General features: G+C 37.9%; 1 protein-coding gene across 8 annotated transcripts; it reads left to right on the top strand.

Moving 5' to 3' along the window:
* Positions 1 to 55: 55 nt before the first annotated feature.
* USP16 (ubiquitin specific peptidase 16) lies at positions 56 to 18,192 on the top strand. Of its 8 annotated transcripts, none has more exons than XM_056499512.1 (18): positions 56 to 204; positions 1,982 to 2,077; positions 3,372 to 3,553; positions 4,168 to 4,271; positions 6,420 to 6,523; positions 8,238 to 8,416; positions 9,413 to 9,505; positions 10,119 to 10,249; positions 10,588 to 10,675; positions 11,147 to 11,225; positions 12,095 to 12,186; positions 12,897 to 12,953; positions 13,801 to 13,968; positions 14,545 to 15,220; positions 15,488 to 15,582; positions 16,755 to 16,841; positions 17,095 to 17,248; positions 17,866 to 18,192. In XM_056499512.1, exons 2-18 carry the CDS (start codon positions 2,020 to 2,022, stop codon positions 17,988 to 17,990), a joined length of 2,472 nt encoding a protein of 823 aa, XP_056355487.1. In that variant the 5' UTR covers positions 56 to 204; positions 1,982 to 2,019; the 3' UTR covers positions 17,991 to 18,192. The 8 variants fall into 8 exon arrangements, with proteins under 8 accessions (XP_056355487.1, XP_056355513.1, XP_056355494.1 ...); XM_056499519.1 differs by having other exon boundaries at positions 60 to 138; XM_056499528.1 differs by lacking the exon at positions 56 to 204 and adding an exon at positions 400 to 542.
* The last annotated feature ends 1,879 nt before the right edge of the window (positions 18,193 to 20,071 follow it).

Below are 20,071 nucleotides of genomic sequence, written 5' to 3'. Positions count from 1 at the left end.
GAGAGGAGGGGAAAGCCAGCCGGCGTGGCGCCCGCGCATGCGCGCCCCCCGCCCCGCCCCCGGTCACGGCCCCACAATGCAGCGCGCGGGAAACACGCATGGCAGCCGGTGACCGCCGCCGCGCCAGCGGTGATTGAGGTGAGAGGTCTGTCCCGTCTGGTGGAGTCATGCACCACCAAGCCGTTCGCCCCGCCGCGCAGGCAGGTGAGGGACTGGAGCCCCCCGGGGCCGCCGCCGCCGCGCTCCTACCGCCTCCGCCACTCTCCTCGCAGCCCGGGACTCGCTCCGCCGGTGCGCTGCAGCTGCCGCTCCGGCCGGGAGGCACGGGGCTCCCGATTGGCTGCGGCAGCTGTCAGTCATGGCGCGGGCCAATGGGACGCGGGCAGGGCGGGGTCACGGGGGCGCCGGGCCGGGGTTCACCTGCTGCCCGCCGCACGGGGTGTGCGGGCTGGCGCCAGCGGCGTCCGGCCTGCTGCCCTCACACCCGGGGGCTCCCCGAGCGAGCCTCTGAGGGCTTTTTCCAGGGTGTCAGTCAAACGCAGGTGCGCGTTTGGTCCCTTACAGACCGCTCTATTTTATGTTAAAAGATATGAAATTCTTGAGTCGCTTCGGCTGTGCATTTCCTCGTGAGGGCAGTGCCCGGGAAGGGCTGGTGCAGAGCCTGTCGGACAAGTCTGCCCAGGCACAACGTGGCGTAAATTAACAGCCCCATGTGTCCGTGCCGTAAGGACAGTTTGGAAAGGATTTTATTAATTAAAAGTTGTTTATACAAGATCAAGCGTTGTAGCTCTTTCCAGAAAAATGTGCTGCAGACGAAGGTTGTAGGATGAACAGTGGGTTTTTTATTGAACAAGTGAATGCTAAGTTGCACAAGTTGGTAATTTTGCTCTCGATGAAGTGGCCATCACCAACCCTAAGAGCACAGTCATGCAAACATGCTTATGTTTGTAAATGGCTTTTCATACAAAATGTCTTCTGTGTGTATCATGCCTAAGCTCTCCCCTGCTTAATTTTTCTCTCTAGTTCTCTTGGTCTGGGTTAATTTTTTTTGGCTGTGACAGCTCCAAGCAGCCAGTTGTGCTCTGGGGCTGGTGTGCTACCAAGTACAATCAAAGAAATGGATTTGGAAAGATGAATTAATACAGATTTAGTGCTAGTTGTGTTTACATGAAGGGTGGACAGCAGGGTTAAGCTAGCCTGCAAAGATTGCAGAGAATTGATTTTGAACCCTTTTAGTTTCCTTGTTTTCATTGTACAACATATGTTGAGTTTTAATTTTACCTGAGATTTTTGAATGATCTTTTGTCAGGTAAGGTACAGAGGCTGCAGACTAGAAACTAAAAATGTTCTATCACATGTATGGTAACCACCCATCTGAAGCCAAGCACTTGGTGTAGTACTCTTGTTGAGAAGGGTCCTCAGGTACAGTAGATAACACACCTGTCTGAATCATTTGATTCATATGTGGGGAAGGTAATGATAAATCTTCCCCAGTAAACAAATTGAAAATTCGGAATTCCCATTGTCTGTATATTTTCAAACGTGTTAAAAGTATTTTAGTTGTGTCAGACTTCATCAAAGACATGGGGAATTTGCAGTAAACAAAATGAAAAGGTCGCAAATGCTTCAATATTTAATTGGGACAAAACCAATTCTTTTTCATAAAATCCCTGTGTTGTTTAAGTCCTTAAGATTTATAGAATTTTTGATACTGGACTTTCAAAAATGTGTTGTTATTTTGTGCAATGCTTTTGATTTAACATTTTAAATCATTTGGGTTTTGTAATTTGCACTGTGATCTTGTCTGTACAACAGTTACAATTGTTTAATGTTAAAATATAATTAATATTTTGTTTTGAAAATGTCATATTAAAGCAAATTAATTCACCTCAAGGGACAGCTTGGCCGTAGAAGCAACTTGTGTAGCAGTGAGCAAGGAAAACTAAAACTGCCTTCTAATCTTACTGTTTTTCTTTGTTAGGTCACTGTTCCTTTTAGGAACAATTACAGACGACAAATATGGGGAAGAAACGCATCAAAGGCAAAACTGCACAGTCTGATGAGTCTCCAGATATGAGTATGTTTCCTTGGAGAAGTCTGTGGACATAATGTTTCTTTTAACCTCAAAGAAGGCTTGAAAGCTGATTAAAAGGCCTTCACACTAGTCACTGGCTTTGAAGTCTCACTTACAAAATCTGGATTTTTAATTGAAACTCAAGTCTAACAAGAAATATTGTTGTCGTGACTTTTCTAAGTATGCAAGGAAATAATAATCCTGTCTTGAAAACTGAGATTAGTGTCTGGTTTTTCAGGAAACTCAAACACACAGTTCTTTGCTGGTACAGATTGTGTAAAGTTATTCAGAATATAAAGGGTTTGTGGAGTCAGCTGCCAAGCTTAAGTTGCATCTTCCTAGTGAAAAGTTTGTTGCAAAAGATTCTTGCTTTAGCAGTAAGAGCTGTGACTAAAACACTTTTTGTGAAGCAATTTGCCTTTATTCTAGCAGCTAATTTGGTATTGATTATGGACACTTCAGCTCTCACAGTGCATTTTGATTAAAACCTTTCTGTTCTTCTGTTCCTAATAGTTCCTAATCCCAGATACTAAATTTTATTCTCCTAGCCCCACTGGATCTCACCTGTGCTTTTTTTTTTTTTTTTTTTTTTTTTTTTTTTTTTTTGTCTTGTTTAGCCTGGTTATTGTAGCTTTTGTTTTTACTTGTGTTGTGTTGCATTCACTTCTATCACCTTATCTGCCAAGTCACAGATTGTTTCTTTCTCATCTTTTTTTTTTTTGTTGATCCCATCTGGGGAAGTGAGTTGAACCAGATTAATTTAGTTGAGAGAGAGAGAGCACTTAGAGTTTGAGGAGGCTTGGTGGGATGGTGTGGTGGTTTGTATAAATTTCCTGATATAAGTATAAATTTCCTGTTTAAGTCCACTCTGCTTTGTTTTCCTGATTGTCCTGGTCTTGTTGTGTTAGTTTCTGTCTCTAATGGATGTCTTTTTTAATTGCTTTTGTCTGGTTTGGCTCTTGGGGGTGTTGGGGCCTTTTTTTGTTTCCTGGAGCCAGGGTCAATGTCTACTGTAAGTGTTCCTCTTTTTCTCCTGCAAAGAGATCAGTTATGTTATCAGTGATGCTGCTGGCATCTCAATTTTTTCCCTATAAGTAGGTTATCTTATGATGACAAAGACCTGTAAAGCCACAAATTAAACCAAGACTGGTCATGGTGAATAATTCCACTGTAACAGGAGTTGCCAATATACAAAATTTTTTAGTTAGACTATCCTAGTTTCTGGATTGCTGCCTGTGTCTTCAGTGCTTGCATTTGTTATGCTCCCTACATCTTTCTTGTGCTTTTTAATTTGTAGAACCTGTGTGCAAGCATATTCGTAAAGGACTGGACCAAGGGCATGTGAGAAAGGCACTGCAGAATGTGGAGTGGCATGTTTGTCAGGACTGCAAGGCAGACAGTAAGACACAAGAGAAGGCTGAGGAGGAGGAGACTGATGAAGGCACTTCGATATGGTTATGCCTAAAATGTGGCCATAGGGTATCTCTTTTGTTGTTAATTTGTCTTAATACCTTTCAGTGTCTTGTAATACAGTGGAACAAGAGAGTTTCTATTAAACTCTTATATTCCCTCTTTTTTTTTGTGAAAATGGTGCTACCTAGATGACTTTATATACTGTAGATTGTGATTTAAAAATGTCAAATGAAGTATTTGGAAAATGGCCCAGAGGCATTTAGCAGGCTTAAGGCTAAAATACCATCTTGAGGTCTGGTTTTCCTGGAAAGTTTGAATCATTTTGCTGAGGAAATCAAAATGCTCCTAATCTGTGATTTTTTTACCAGACCTTAATGCTCACATTACTTCATGAAATTTAGAACTCTGCATGGTGAAGAGGTTTTGGTTCTGTTTCATTCTTTCAGGTGTTCAGACTGGAATCTGTTCATTAAATGTTCAGTCCCATAGCAGCTTTATTCTGCACCCAGTAAATTATCCATCTGCAGAAAAAAAGTATTTTGAGATAGATAGCCATCTGTTGATCCCAATTACTTGAACATAATTGAAAAGTTTTGATTGTAATACTTTGTTTTTACTCTGACTTTGTTTCATTGACAGTCAAATGGATTTTGTGACACTTGTGGTTATCAATATTGTAGGGCTGTGACAGAAATTCTCCAGACCAGCATGCTTTAAAGCATTATGAAACACCAAGATCAGATCCCCACTGTTTGGTTCTCAGTTTGGACAACTGGAGTGTGTGGTGAGTTTATCAGGCAGCACAAGACAGAGCTGGAGGGCAACAGAGGCTGGACTATAATTTGCTCTTTCTTTGTGGGTTCTGAGATTTCTATCTAGGCATATATTAGAGAGTTTCCAAACCTGTGATTTCCAGCAGCCTTTGCTGAGATTTGCAGAATAAGTGTTACTTTCTTGTAAAATTTGTGTTTAGAAAATTTTCGTAATTAAGGTTTAACTTGACCAACTAGTAGATGTGGTTGGCTTCATATTTTACTGCTTTTACTTGGTCAGAATACTGACACATGGAAACAAATGTTGATCTGTAGCTCTAAATCTTAAGTTTTGACCTTGGGAGAAAGTTTCTTCGATGTTCACTTAGTGACAACCTTACTTTTATCTCCTTGGTAAATACTATTTTTTAACACCACGTATGGACAGGAAGCACAGCTAGAATTGAGATACTACTGGATCAAGCAATACAAAATCCATGTCCCTGGTAGTTTTTGTTTCTCTCAAAAGCAATTATACCATTACATATATACATAAAAGGGGGAATCCTAATTTTCTAAACTGTGCTATACAGAAATACTGTACTTGACCATAAAGAATTTTTGTTTTGCTTAGTAACGTGGTTTTGCAACTTGATCATGTTCATTTTATAAAATATTATCTATTTACTTGATCATATGTAGCACTTTTGTGTAATGATTACTAGTTTTAATGAATTCTAGCATGGAAATTATTAGTAATATTATTACTAATTAACTAGTGAATTTCTCTTTGTTAATTTAGATTGATGTTAAAATTGTGGGTTGGAAGTGCTTTATTTTCCCTGTTTTTTAATCAAAATATTTGCAAATCAGAGGAAATTGTCAAAGTAAGGTGTTTTGGCTTCATTCTGGAATTTCTTGGTTGTACAAACTTGCCTAAGAAATGATTCAAAGATTGATATATTGGCTATACATTAGTTATAAATCAAACCCACAGTCAGAATACAGTCAAGAACTGTATTTCACAGTGGATCTAGTACAAAAATTCTGATCAAAACTGCTTTTGCTTTTATTAATGATATGAATGTGTGACCAAATCTCTCTGTGGTGTGCATGCACATATGGTTCAAATTGGATATAAATAATACCTGTAAAGAGTTTAAAGACATGTTTTTGAGAAGAAAGAGAGAGTTCTAGGAATTCACTAAGTTCTGCTTTTATGGATTTACAAGTGCTGTTGTACTCATTTTCAGTGCTGATCAAACAGCCATCACTAACAAAACCTTTTCCAATCCCTTGATTCCTTCAAGGTTGCCTACAATTTTTTTGACAGGTAGAAGTTTATGGTGTTAAAACACACCATGGATGTAACTATCCTTTGTTATTCCAGGAGAGAGGATGTCTATTTTTATGATTAACCAGATAGACAATAGATAAACAATCAGGGATCCAAAAGCTGAGCCAATTTTTTAATGAGATACGAGGAAATGTGATGACTATAGCTAATGCCAGGGATGCTAGAAATTTGGGGAAACATTTTGCTGCAGACTTATTCTGCTTTTAATATCAGAAAATTGAGTCTGACTTACGGTAATCCTGATGTCTTCCTAAGAACTGTAATTGGTGTTTTCCAAAAGGCAGAATTATCAGGTTTTTTTTTTTCTTCAAAGAGTTAATTGGGTGGAACTACAAAATTAGTACTTATAAAACTTCTTCAGCTGTTTGTGTTCTGTCAGGGTTTTACCCTTCTCAAGCTTTTATGACTGCAGCTTCTCCCACAATTTTCTCTAAAGCAGATTATTAAATACAATTAAGTATTTGCTGGGCTAGAATATTCAAATTTTCCATGCCATAATATGCATAAGTCATTTCCTTTAGGGCTTGATAGCTTTGTTTCTTGATTTTTGGCAAAATTTTCCAAGCTCTTCTTGCACATATGTTAGAAGTCTAATTTATACTTGTAAATTGCAACCGCCAGTCACCAAATAATTTACTAAAGATAATTTAAAGTGTTTTATTTCTGTGCTAAGTAGATTTAATTATTTTCTAAGACCTATAAATCTTACACTAAACCTTGTAATTTTATAACTTTGTATAATGAAACAAGTAAATAGTTTAGGATTTTTAATAATAGAAAAAAAATAGGATTAATTGTTTTCTTTTGGGGGCGGCGGAGACAGGTGCTACCTATGTGATAATGAAGTTCCATATAAAACTTCAGCACTTTTGGGCCAGACTGTGGATTTTGTTAGAAAACAAGTTGGTATTGACTCATCACATGCAGGTAAGTAATCATAGTATAGATACAGTAAATCAGAAGGTCTCCTAAGTGTTGGAGACAACTATAAATCCAGAATTTACACCAAATTAGATTTAGCACTTTATGGTAAAGGGAAAAACTAATTTCTCCCCCTTTTTTTTATCTTCTTTGTCGCAATTCTGATAGCATAATTAACATCCTAGCCCATAGACCTAATTCGATCAGGATTTTACTCAGCATCCCCTAAACTTTTACAGACAAAACATACAAGAATAGGAGGAAATAAAGGTGGTTTTACTGTGACTTGTTTAAAAATGTGACATTCAGTTTTTCTGCGAATAGGCATTTGACTTTCAGTACTTAGGGCGCTGTGTTTTTTCATCAGTGTTGCTCATTCTGTCTTGAGATCTAAAGAAAAATTGCTTAAGGATAATTTGATTTGATTTTTTTAAAGTCTTTTTGTGGGTATTTGTGAATGTATCAGGAATGACTAAGACTCCAGCTGATGCAGAACATACCCTAATGGAAGGAGTAATATAGAGCTTTTGTCTGTACATTTAGTATAGGCAGCTGCAATGCTTTTAGAACTCTAAAATATTGTGTTCAGCCTTGAGTCTATCTGAAAAATGCAATTGTTTAAAGGAAAACAAACCCAGCAAAAAACCCCTAGTTTCCATATGGCAAAACGGATTTTTACAAGACATTTCCACTAGAAAAATTGGAAGAATTTGCATATGAAAATAAATCCTGTAGCAAATGACTGTCAGAAATGCTAACGCTTGAGTGAAATCACAGGCCGTGTGGGAAATGGAACACAAACATCCAGCAGTGCCACATGGCTGGCTGAATTCAATTTTTTCAGACAGCACCTGAGATTTTCCCACAGGGAGTGCAGGAGTTTTTTGAGTGGTCAGCCTTTCCCAAACACACAGTTGAACTTAATATCAGTTGCCAAAATTTTCTTCTTGGGTTTGAACTGGAAAACCAATGAATACCTGGGTGCAGTTGTTGCTTGTTTCATGTGTTCTGTGTGTTGTTGTCCATCTATCTGTTTCTTGTCCTAAGATTATATTGTCTGTTTTCCTTGCTTTCTCTGAACTTGTGTTACTTGATTTTAAAGTTGATATTAGCTCTCAGCCCTATTTACCAGAAACCTAATCAATAGCTGACTGCCAAACTGGCAGAACCAGTTTGGAAGTTATTTTGAAAGCTGCTTGGAACTCCCTTACAGCTTTATTAAACAGGCCCTTGAAATTTTCAGCAATACACTGAAATAATTTGAGGAAAAATAATTTTAACTAGCCTTGAAGACTATAAACCTTTCAGTATCATCTGTTTAAGTGAACATGAAATGAATATGAGAATCTTTGACAGTGGGAGCCTGTTGGATGTTGGAGAAAGCCCTCACATAGGTGATTTTGACAGGAATAAAATTTGAGATAACACTTGAAGAATTTCAGAGGATGTTGGCATGAATGGCGTGTGGGCCAAGAGATGTTTAATTTGCTTGCTGATTTGAAATGGCATTTCAGGGGGTTTGTGATTTGTTGTTTTGTTCTGTTTATTTTTCTTCTGTTACCTAGACAATTTAAGAACCTAAACCAGTTGTTTTATATTTAAAAATTAAGTAATTATCGTATGTATAAGCTCTAAACATGATAGATTGCTGCTGATTGTAATAATTTTTCCTAGTCTATACCCTATAACTATGTTAATATGTGCTATGTTTTTATTTCAGTAGAAAAACAAGAAAACAAAAAAGTTGAAAATAAAAAAGTAGAAAAAGACAGCAAAAATGAGCAAGAAAAAGAAGATTCACTAAAAGAAGAAAATTCTCATTCAACTGCTAATGGAGAAATCACTGTGAAAGGACTTAGTAACTTGGGGAATACATGTTTCTTTAATGCAGTGATGCAGGTACACAGGACTTGCTGTTGTTTTAGAAAAGCTTTGAATAGGAAAAAAGCCACAAACAAAATGAAAAACAGGCCACAACGGCCCTGCCTCCAGCATTTTACAGTGACACAATTAGAATGTGATTTTTTTTTAATCCACCAGGAATGATGGCTTCTTTCTAAAAATAGTGTATTGGCCCAGAGAAATATGAAGAAATGGAGCTGCAGGTTGAGACTTGCTCTAAGGGGCAATACAATAAACTGCCTCGTCCCTGAGGGACAGCATTTTTCACAGACATTAAATAAGCATGCCAACTTCTAGGTATTTTTTAAAAATATGAAATGGTCTGACACATCACCCTTGTGACCTCTTAGACTATAAGAGATTAGTATTTAAAGATCATGGGTGTTTATTGAAATAAAAATGTCTCTCAGCAAAAGGAATTCAAAACTAAATATTGGATGAAAAAACCAGGATGAGCATGTTGCAGGAATTGCCATCTTGTGTGATCTTCTCAGCTAAGAAGTGTAGAATAAACTTGTACTTTCATGTGTATTGAAACTGACGTGATCTTGTGCTCTTTGGCTCTTGATACTGAAGCTTTACTCAAGCAAAATTCCCACTGTTCTTGCAGATTTTAGTAAACTGCTTTTGATATACTTTTAAACACTTTTTAAACCAAGCAAATGCACACTCTGCATTTTATCCTTTGATTTTTTTAGAAACAGACATTAGTAAATACACTTGTCAAACAGTCTGAGAAGAAAAATATATTTAGGGTTTCTGCAATATGAAGTAATATTTATAGAGGGCATTGAAAGTCCCATTAGCTATATGGGACCTTTAAGTCTTAAACACAGGTGGGGATTCTAGAGTAATAAGTAACCGCTTTAGTCTGTGTTTGGGAAAATAAATTGCTGCTGAACTGGTTTCTACAAATTCCATGACTAGTGCAGTTCAGCTGCCCTTCCTGTTGTCCCCATTTTCCAATCTCTTTCTGTCTTTTATGTTCTACAGAATTTATCACAAACTCCAGTCCTGAGGGAGCTGCTTAAAGAAGCTAAAATGCCTGGCACAACAATTAAAATTGAGTCACCTGAGCTATGCATGGTAATATGCTTTGACCTCTGTAGTGTTTGACCTCATCTCCCAGTCTGTTAAAGAAACAAGCAATATTTATCTGTCAATTTTAAAGCTGTTCCTGCTAAATACTAACAAGATTAGGGTGTAAAATCAGCAGAAGCTTCACCACTGATTTCCATAAAGCTGCTTCTGAAGTCAGTGGAGGTATTTTGTTTAGAGTGTAAGAGCAGTGATTCAATATTCTGTGGTAGAAGGAGTGCTTGTATTATGATGATGTTATTTAAAGGATGAAAAGATGTCATTCTTGCTACTTGTCTAAATGCAAAATAGGAAATTAAATGACACACCTGTCATTACAGTTAAGAGATTGGGACGGCAAAGAAAATGCACAACCTTTTTAAAGAAATTGGTTTTTTTTTCCCTAGTAAAGGCAAGAAATACAGACTTTGAGCTAAGTAATAAATGAGTTTTGCTATTGCTTCATGATAAACCACATGTCAAGTTGACTTATTGCCATTTTGAAATTTTGTGGTTTGTATTTGAGAATAATGTTTTCAGGAACTGAAAAGGAAGAACTTACTGCAAAAGAATCTGCCACCGAATTAAGGCAAAACAGCTCTGTTGCTTTTCTTTCAAACAGGAACCTCAGCTAATAAAACTAGATCAGCCAGGTCCTTTAACACTAGCCATGCATCAGTTTGTGACAGAAATGCAAGAGACAAAAAAAGGGGTAGTGACTCCTAAGGAACTTTTTGCTCAGGTTTGTAAAAAGTGAGTATCTGTACAGTTGCACATTATAGTGAGTATGAAAATGTTTGTTGTTTTAAGACTGTCAGTTTTTCCTCTTTTTTATCTCTAGCTCAAAATACAGCATATCAAATTTGTAGAATACTTAACAATTTTTGAAAGAAGAGCAAAATACAAATGAATAACAGTAAAACGAAAGATACTCAGTGACATACTGAGTATCTGGCATCATATTTTTATAATATGTAGACACTTGTTGCTTTTATATACATACATTCTGGAGAATTTGTCCATGTGTGTTTGGTGTTACTCATTTTTGCCTTATCTCTGAGTTCAGTTATACTTCACAATTTCATTTACAGAGCAATACGATTCAAAGGTTATCAGCAGCAAGACAGCCATGAATTGCTTCGTTATTTACTTGATGGAATGAGAGCAGAAGAAATCCAGGTGAGTGCTAAAGTCATAGTTGTGCATACCTTTCTTCTTCATACCCCAGACCCAGACTCTTTCTTCTGCTGAGGGGAGAAAGAATCTACTTTCTGAGATATATCAGCTTCAGTACCATGGTCGTGCTGTCCATAGCATTCACTTGATGCATTTTAGCAGAGAGAACCCACAGAAATGTAGAAATTCTGTAGGGGCTTTTTGCCAGTTTTAATTTAGGCACGTTTCATCCTTAGACTGATTCTCTTACATACTAATTGGAACATTATGGTTGCAACTTCTCAGTTGATTTTTTTCTTTGTGATTTCTACAGGAACTATTGTGTGGTTCTGCAGGTATTTGTGTTGTTTGTATTATTCTCTTAATTGGTGAAGGTCATATTTTTTCCACCATCTGAAACACATCATAAAATGAAGTAGCTAACTGAATTCATTTAGGAAATTTTATAGAGTGTATTTGTTTTGAAAATTTCAGCAAATAAGTGTTGGAATACTAAAGGCGCTGAGTGACTCTAACAAACAAAATGAAGAAGAACTTAAAAAGAAAATTAAAGGTAAAATAAATTATCACACCATTACTAACTTCTAATATCTCTTTGTTGAAGTATATAAAGTAACATTAATAGTATCAACTAAAAGATACATGTTTACTTATTTAACTTTATGCCACCTCTTGAGTATGTGTGTACCTACAGTAAAAGGCTTAATAGTTTTAGACTATATTTAAATGTCTTGCTGAACTTGGTGGTATTTCCTTCTTAGCAGGATAAGAGAGTTGATTCTGTAGACATCATACATTAAAATATGTTTGGGCAATGATTAGTTATCCAGACATGTAAGAAATTAAAATACTATTATGTGAATATAATTTATGCAGCCGCTAATGCAGTCCATTGTTACTTACTAGTAGTATAAAAAAAATCCAAACATTGAACACAAGAATTTTTAAATTTTTCAACATGACTTAGGAGATGAGCTGCCAATTTAAATTCAGACTGTGTTACTCTGAAATTACAACTTGTGGAAATTGTTTTGTTTGTCAGAAAAAAGTTGGTGCTTGTTTTTTAAGTTCAGATAGTTGTTTTAGTCTTGAGAGAAAACAGGAATTCTTACTGAGATGCAGTACTTCTGAAAAAATAGGAAATGCTTTTAAGCATTGAGAAAAAGTGGTAGAGGTATGGTTTAATCAAGCTGTGCTCGGGGAATGTGTTTTCACCCCCATTGTTTTGATAGACAGAAGATTCTTAATTTAAGGATCTTGCTGTACTTGCTATCCTGAGGAAACCAGAACAGGCCAACATGTTCCATCATACACCTTGTATGTTATATTCTTCTTTTTTATTTGGTGTGCTGTAATGAAATTGATTGCCAGTATATTGTATGTAATTTTTTTAACTTTAATATATACTTTTTGAATTCTCAGAATATGAAAAGAAAAAGGGAATACAAAGTTTTGTAGATCGAATCTTTGGTGGAGAATTAACCAGCACAATTATGTGTGAGGAATGCAGAACTGTAAGTAAACTGCCTGCTCTGAATAACCTAGAGTGTTATGTCCTGTAATCTGCAGGAGAACCCCAAAGTGACTGTCTGTAGAAATAACACTTGACTAGTTGCATGCTTTTCAAAAAGGGGCATGATTTGGCTGGAATCTTTCTTCTCTTTTGTTTTAAAGTTAATCTTTCAGTTCCTTTCAAAAGCCTTCCAGAAAAAGAGGTCAGCAATAGCAAGCTGTCTCTGCCCAAATTCTCTCCTAGATTCCCAGTACAGATCATAAAGCAAATTAATTGTTATGGGGCCCTTTCATTTTTCATTCAGGGTTTTCCCCTTTCCCACAATGAAAAGAGACCATGGGATTGCCAGGAGAACAGTTAAAATGGCACTACTGGGATAATATATTCTGAGAATGAAGTAATTGGGTGTATTAGCAAATGGGCTAGTTGAATATTGATAGATTACAGCTATGAGTCTCTTAGGCCCTAATTAGGGTGTAGTCTCACTAGATACCTGAAATTCATAAAAGTATGTCATGTTCATTTCTGTCGTAATGTGTCTGCTGGATTTTTGGTCATTGGAAACTATTTGTGGAGGTGAATGAGCTATGTTTTACAGTTGTGTGCACGAGTAAAAGTAAACCTTGAATACAAACATGCAAATACATCTATTGACACACGCCAGCTACTGCCAAACAAAATTAAATTGGAGTCTTGATTACTCATTTAAAGGTATCCTTGGTCCATGAGTCCTTCCTTGATTTGTCGCTTCCTGTACTAGATGTTCAGGTAAGAAACAGTACATAGGTGCTTCTCATCTTTTTTGTTTATTTGTTTATATGAAAACACTTACTGTACAGTCATTAGGAAGAGAATTTAGCTTCTTTCTAAAAGTCTCTTTAGCAAATCAAAATTGCACAGAAAGATAGAAAGTAAGATTTTTAATGAGAGTCAATCCTGTAAGTTGTGGCTCAGAAATTGTCTCTGGAAAGTCAGACAGGTTGTTTGAGTTCTTTGGGGATTTGTTTTCACTTTTTAAATCCATTTTCCTGCGCAAGTCTAAGAACACTTCTCCTAATATTCAGGTTATGGAATAAAATTAAGAAATATTGATAGGGTAGTATGTGAATACTTATATGATCAATCTCCAGACACTCAAAGTACTTGATTTGCTTTGTGTTTTGTATTGATAATCTGTATATGTAATATTTCAGATTTTTTGTGTAGCACTACTTATTCATAAATATTAGAATGGAACCCGCAGAGCCAAAGGGGTCACAACTTCCACCACAAACAACTTTCATTTTAGCAGAAGCAAACAAATTCTGTGGCAGGCAATCCAACTGAAAATGTCTCTGCTTGTGTTAAACATTACTCTTCAATGCAGTTAATGAGATCTGTCAGAGGCAAAGGTGATGTTGCCCCTTTACAAGTTTAGAATTTGGCCTTCAATAGCCTTACTTTTCATACTGTTTCATTCTGTTTCATATGGACTCTCTGGAGTGAGGCACTCCTGCCATTAACATCAGGGTGTGAGTTAGTTGTATGTTACATCATTAAAATGTTACATTTGAGCTGAAAACTGAGAAAACATCTCTATTTCTGTGATTGTTCTGTGGTTTTTTGGCTTTTGTAGAAAGTGAAAATTACAAAGAGAGAAAACATTAAAAAAAACAAAGAAAAGGAATCTGAAGATGAAGAGGATAAAATCAATAACCATTATCTCAAGCAGAAATATGAGCCCCCTGGTATGAGTAAACACCTTCAGAAAAAAATGAAGAAACAGACCAAAAAACAAGCCAAGGTGGGTTTGTATAGGTATTTCACTTTGTGCTTGCTATTTCTGTTAAAAGAAATTATTTTTTGTTTCCTTAGTTTACATAAAGGAGGAGACAGCTTAGAAATTTCTTCTTCAAATGTACAGCTGAAAAGACCAATGATATCCATGTCTTTGCTGTTAAAATGTTCTCTTGAGCGTTGCTGTGTAGGAATAATATAATAATATCCAGTAGAATTTGTTGCCTGTCTGAAGTAGCCTTAATTTGTATCAGACTGTTTTCCTGTCACTGATTGGAAGAATATTCACAAAATTTTAGAATACAGACACAAGAAAGATCAGGAAGATAGCAAGCTGTATATTAGCTGTATTTTGATAGTACTGTGTAACAAGGAGCAGTAGGAACTACATCTGAGTGAGGATAAATTCACTATTAGTGGAACTGATCACCTCTGATCATTAAATCATATTCTTCCCCCTCCTCTCTTGTGCATCTATGGCATGCAAGAAACATTCTGATAAAGAAGTGGCAAGAAATGCTAAATATAATTTATACTTACTTAGTCTTTTGTACTCTTGTTTATTATGTATTCAAATGTGCAGAGCCAACGCCGGCAGCAAAAGCTTCAAGAAAAGATGCTTCCCTTGACAGATCTCTGTGCAACTGAACAGCCTGAGAGAGATGTCCAGTACAACCAAGAATCAGAGACTGAAATGAGCTCTGAAACTCTTGATAAGAAGCAAGAAGAGGAATCATCACATGATTGTGAAGATCACTGCTTATCTCAGAAAGACTTGAATATACAGGGAAATAGTTCAGAAATTAGTTCAGAGAGCAGACATGAAAATGCAGGAAAGCCAGAACAAGATTGTGAAGAAAACGAGTCTGTCACAGATCTCTCTGTGGAAGGCTTAGATTCTCCTATGAAGTTTGTCAATGGCCTTGACAACCTGTCTTTGAAAGAGGAGGATGATGACAATGAAGATGAGGAAGAGCTTGCTACGGACTTTTCAAAACTCCACTTGGGTGCCAGTGAATCTGACACAAGTACCTTGGATGATCTTCAGCCTGTTCCTAACAAGACATGCGAAGTATCTACAGATGACCCCGAAACAGCATTTTGTACTCTGGCCAACAGGGAAGAGCTGAACCCTGAGGAAGATTCAATCCATCATTGTTTGTATCAATTTACCCGTAATGAAACACTTACCGAGACCAATAAACTACTGTGTGATGTGTGTACACAAAGGCATTGTGGACCAAAGAACAACATAAAAAGTATGATAAACTTTTTAAAAAGAAAACTTTAAATATATCCCTCTCTGCTTCTTGAGTGGGTAAAGGGTGGAGGGATTAGCACTAAAGTGGTATTTGTATAACTTCGTCTACTTTCATTCATCATATTAAAGGGGAATGCTCAGCTTCTCAGTTCTTGTAGTAGATGACATTGTAACAGTTTAAACAATGCAAATAAATTTCGTGCTGTAGCATTTGTTTTGATATAAAATACTTGTTTTAATCTTTGGCTATTTTTCTTTTCTGCAGGTGAAAAGAAGTATGTTTATACTAATGCCAAAAAGCAGATGCTCATCTCTCTGGCTCCTCCAATTTTAACACTTCACTTAAAGAGGTTTCAGCATGTAAGTAGCAGGCTGATACATATATATGTCTACAAAAGCATATAGTACTAGCTTAACTTGAAAACATGCTAGTGTTATTTTTATTTTCTGTAAAACTCACTTGTTTTTTCCCCCAAAGTTTGGAAGGCATTAGTGTGCAGCATTGTGTTTTGTGGTCTTTGAAGTATTGAGGTGTGTTTTCCTGAAAGAATATTCCCTTAATTAACTTGAAAACACTGTTTTGTGAGTGTATTCACAACAGATCCCCTCATTATTCTTACTATTTACTACAGTAAGCAGAATCTTAACATTAATGGTTTCTTACTATTACAGCTGTTCATGGGCTCATATATTTCAGTAGGTATAGGTAAATAGGATCCCTTACTAGTAACAAATAAGTAAAAATTTGGCAGAAGTGGAAAAGAGAGGATTCTGAGCCTTGTGGGGAGAGAATGAAATATGAAAGGAAAGCAGAGTAACTTAAGTTTTATTTACAGACACTGACGTCATTTACCTCTTTATTCTCAAGTTGTAGAAAAATTTTAAACTTGGGGGTTCAGCTTTTCAAGAGAGAAGGAGGAAAGGAAAAAGAGAGAGTACTGCCTCTTCTGAATTTAAACCTGTTTGGTGTTTCGGTCAATATACTTGAAAAATAAGGGAGGCAACGTTAATTAGATGCAAACCAATTTCATATAAAAATGGAAATGTGTAGCCTGTTCCAAGAGACTGTAATATGAAGAAAATAACATTTATCATCATCTCCTTTTGTTTTTCCAGTTTGATACTGGATGATTATTTGATTAAGGTGGGAGCACAGTTTGCATCAGTTCAAATGCTCTAAGATCAGATCCTCAGGCATGTTACAGTATCTGCGAAGCAAGAGTTGTCCTCATAGTTACTGAAGTACATTAGAGCTGATTCTTTTTCCACTTCTGCTACCATTATATTAATGTATGAGTGAGCTGAAGAGCCATCTTAACTTGTGCTCCAGTGCAGCATGTAGGGGCAAGGAAATAATGCTGGAATACTGGACATCAGAGAAAATTTTAAAAATTGCTTTTTCCCAGTTTTGTGTAATGTAAAACTAATTTGTATTGTTGAAACTTTAACCTGAAACATTTAGTAACTATACATGGTTTTATTATGCTCCATTTTAACATTATGGGGTTTTCCCTCTACTTTGGTTGTTTAAGGCTGGATTTAATCTGCAGAAGGTTAACAGGCATATCAAGTTCCCAGAAGTGATAGACTTGGCTCCTTTCTGTACAGCTAAATGTAAAGTAAGTGGGAAAACAATCAGATTCTCCTTTCCCATGTTCTAACATGCTTTCACAACAAAGCTGCTTAGCAAAATCCTTGTAGAACGCTTGTTAAACCTGTTACTTTGCGTGATAACTTGTATTTCACTGCTCATAACTGTAGTGCTTGCATGAATCTAATGATCAGTTTCCATTTCATCAGCAAAAAATCAAAGAGTTTACATTCTTCAAAACCCAGCACCTGGCTGACATAGCTAAACTTGTGGTTTTCTAGAATGTGGCTGAAGGGAATACAAAGGTCTTGTACTCTCTCTATGGAGTTGTTGAACACAGCGGAACAATGAGGTCTGGGCACTACACTGCCTATGTTAAAATGAGAGCTATGAACAACCACCTCTCTGATCTTGTCCTTCGAGGACAATCTCAAGGTAAATCATTAGAAATATTTTACAAATTATTTCTTACAGAATGACAGATGGTTTGGGTTGGAAGGGGCCTTAAAGATCATGTAGTTCCATGGCCAATAAGTTCTCTGAGAAGGGCAATGAAAGTGGTGAAATCCTATGAGGAGCAGCCGAGGGAGCTGGGAGGGCTCAGCCTGGAGAAAAGGAGGCTCAGGGGAGATCTTACACTCTCCAGAACTGCTGAAAAGAGGGTGTAGCAAGGTGAGGGTGCAGCTCTGCTCCTGGGCAGCCAGTGACAGGACAAGAGGAAATGGCCTCTAGCTGTGCCAGGGGAGGTTCAGCTCAGACATTAGGAAGAAATGAAGACAAAAAGGTGGTTAAGCATTGGAAGGAGCTGTCCAAGGATGTGGTGACATCCCCATCCCTGGAGGTGTTCAGGGACCAACCAGATGTAGCACTCAGGGCTCTGGTCCAGTTGACAAGGCAGTGATCAGTCACAGGCTGGACTCGCATCTTGGAGGTTCTTTTCCAACTCAGTGATTCTATGATTCTACTCTATGTTTCTTATTGAAGAACAGTAATAGAACTGATTGCTTCAATTCTTTGTAATAACTTCTACTCCTAAATTTTTCCTTTCAAAGCCTCAGAAATGGAGCCAGTCAAAGGTCAGTGGTTCCACATCAGTGATACCCACGTACAACCTGTCTCTGTGTCCAAAGTGCTGAGCTCCCAAGCCTATCTTCTGTTCTATGAGAGGCTGCTCTAACTCATCAGAACAGCCTGCTTGTGTGTGCAGCCACCTTCAGAGGTCTGAGAGAAGGCAGACTTGCTAATCATGTTGTTAACATGTTGGAGCTTCTGTATAGCAGGAATTCACTTTATGCATTTTAGACACAGACAAGTGGTTAACTTACACTTTTTCCAGTGTTTCCACTACTTTTCAATAAAAGTTTTTTTTCAAAATTACAGCTTTGTGTTTTTGTTGGGTAACTTTGGTGTTGATATAAATCTTGGTCAGCAGCTTTTTCACTTTAAAGCAACCAGCTCTACTTTTGAACTGAAGTTAATCTTGGCTGTCATGTGTTTTTTAGACCTGGTTCCAAGCTTAAGAAGCGGTTTCTTCCTATACATCCTAAGAGCCTAGACAATTGCAGCTTCAGCTTTCTTTTCACTTTTGGTTTATGGCCAATAGAGAAGCACTCAAGTTTGCAAATGCTCCAGGAATTCTTTTGCTGGTGCTTTGGCAAGGCTAAGCACTTGGCTCACTCTCATTACAGGCAGTCCTATGTAGCCTTTCCGCAGGCATAAGACCAATAGTCCTGTGCTGACTTGTGACTGAAGTCCTTCACAAGCTTCATGTTGGCTTTCATGTGAGTAAAATCTTGGCTCTGCCATGCTAGAGCAGCAGCTGCTTACATTCAGTGCATTTTTCACAACAGCCTTACTAAGAAAATGGGCGTCTTGTTCTTGTAACCCTTGGAGCCATCAGCAGTGGCCCTCATGCAGCTGACTACAGCAGTATGCCAATCCTTCTGAAAACTTGCTGAGTTTTTTTTTCAGCCTCACCAACAACTGACTATAAAGCCAGCATTAGTAGAGCTGTTGTATGGCAGCCTTATTTAGGCATAAGATAGTTCCAGACTTGATTTAGCCTTCCACTCCCTTCTGGTTGTGAGATAGAGTAGCGCTGGCAAGAGTAGTAAAAGGATTAATTATTGAAGTGGCTTGGATTTCAAGTGCAGTTCTCCTTTCAAGCTACTTGGAGACACATAAGCTGTTTACTTCCCAAGATTAATCATAACAGGGGATTTCAGCTGAAAGATTCCAGCACTCTGCATCATGCTGGCTGGTGCTGCTCTGCATTTATTTTTAAGGTCATTAGAATGTGATGCAGTCCACTGCTGTCAAGATACCCTTTTGAGAGCATAGGGACTTAAAAGGGTGAGAGATGCATGTTAAAAAAATGAATCACAGAATCATATACTGGTTTGTGTGGGAAAGAATCATCCAGTTCCAAACTCCTGCCCTGGCAGGGACACCTCCCACTAGACCAGGTTTCTCCAAGCCCCATACAACCTGGCCTTGAACACTTCCAGGAATGGGACAGCCACAGCTTCTCTGAACAACCTGTGCCAGGGCCTTACCACCCTCACGGGGAGAATTTCTGTGTATTGATCCTAAATTTCCCCTATTTCAATTTGAAGGCATTCCCATTTGTCCTGTCACTATATTCCGTGACACAGAGTCCTTCTCCAACTTCCTGTAGCCCCTTCAGACACTGAAAGGTGCTGGGAGGTCTCCACAAAACCTTCTCCAGGCTGAACAGCCCAAACTTTCTCTGCCCCTCTCCATAGGGCAGGTGCTCAGTCTCCTTATCAACTTGGTGAGCCTCCTCTGGATTTGCTGTAACACTTCTGTGTCTTTCTTATGTTTTGTGCACATCTGTACACAGTGATCTAGGCAGGGCTCAGGAGAGGGGCTACTGAAAGCAGGAGACCTGCTGCCAACACGTAATTATTTTAACATTAATTTGTCTGCACTCAAGTACTGGCCAAGGAGTGCAAATATGAGCACAAAGAGCCACAACAATTGTGGATCATGAGCTCCCTGCAGTAGGCTCATGGTCAGCCTCCCTGCACATTGAGTTTCTTGTGTCCACAGCAGGAATTGGTATGTGATTTCCCCCTTCAACTCAGACCCTGAGAAGTTCTGCCTCCTTCCTCACCAGAAAAGGGTCAGGCAGCCAGCCAAGGTCAGCCCACCACACCCACTGTGTCATTCATCCCCTACTCATTCACAGATTGGGAATGACCATGTCAGGCTAGCTCCAAATGAAGTAAGTCAACA

The sequence above is a fragment of the Oenanthe melanoleuca genome, chromosome 1 (assembly GCF_029582105.1).
Source record: "Oenanthe melanoleuca isolate GR-GAL-2019-014 chromosome 1, OMel1.0, whole genome shotgun sequence".
NCBI lineage: Eukaryota > Metazoa > Chordata > Aves > Passeriformes > Muscicapidae > Oenanthe > Oenanthe melanoleuca.
This window is presented reverse-complemented; position numbering and strand designations above follow the sequence as displayed.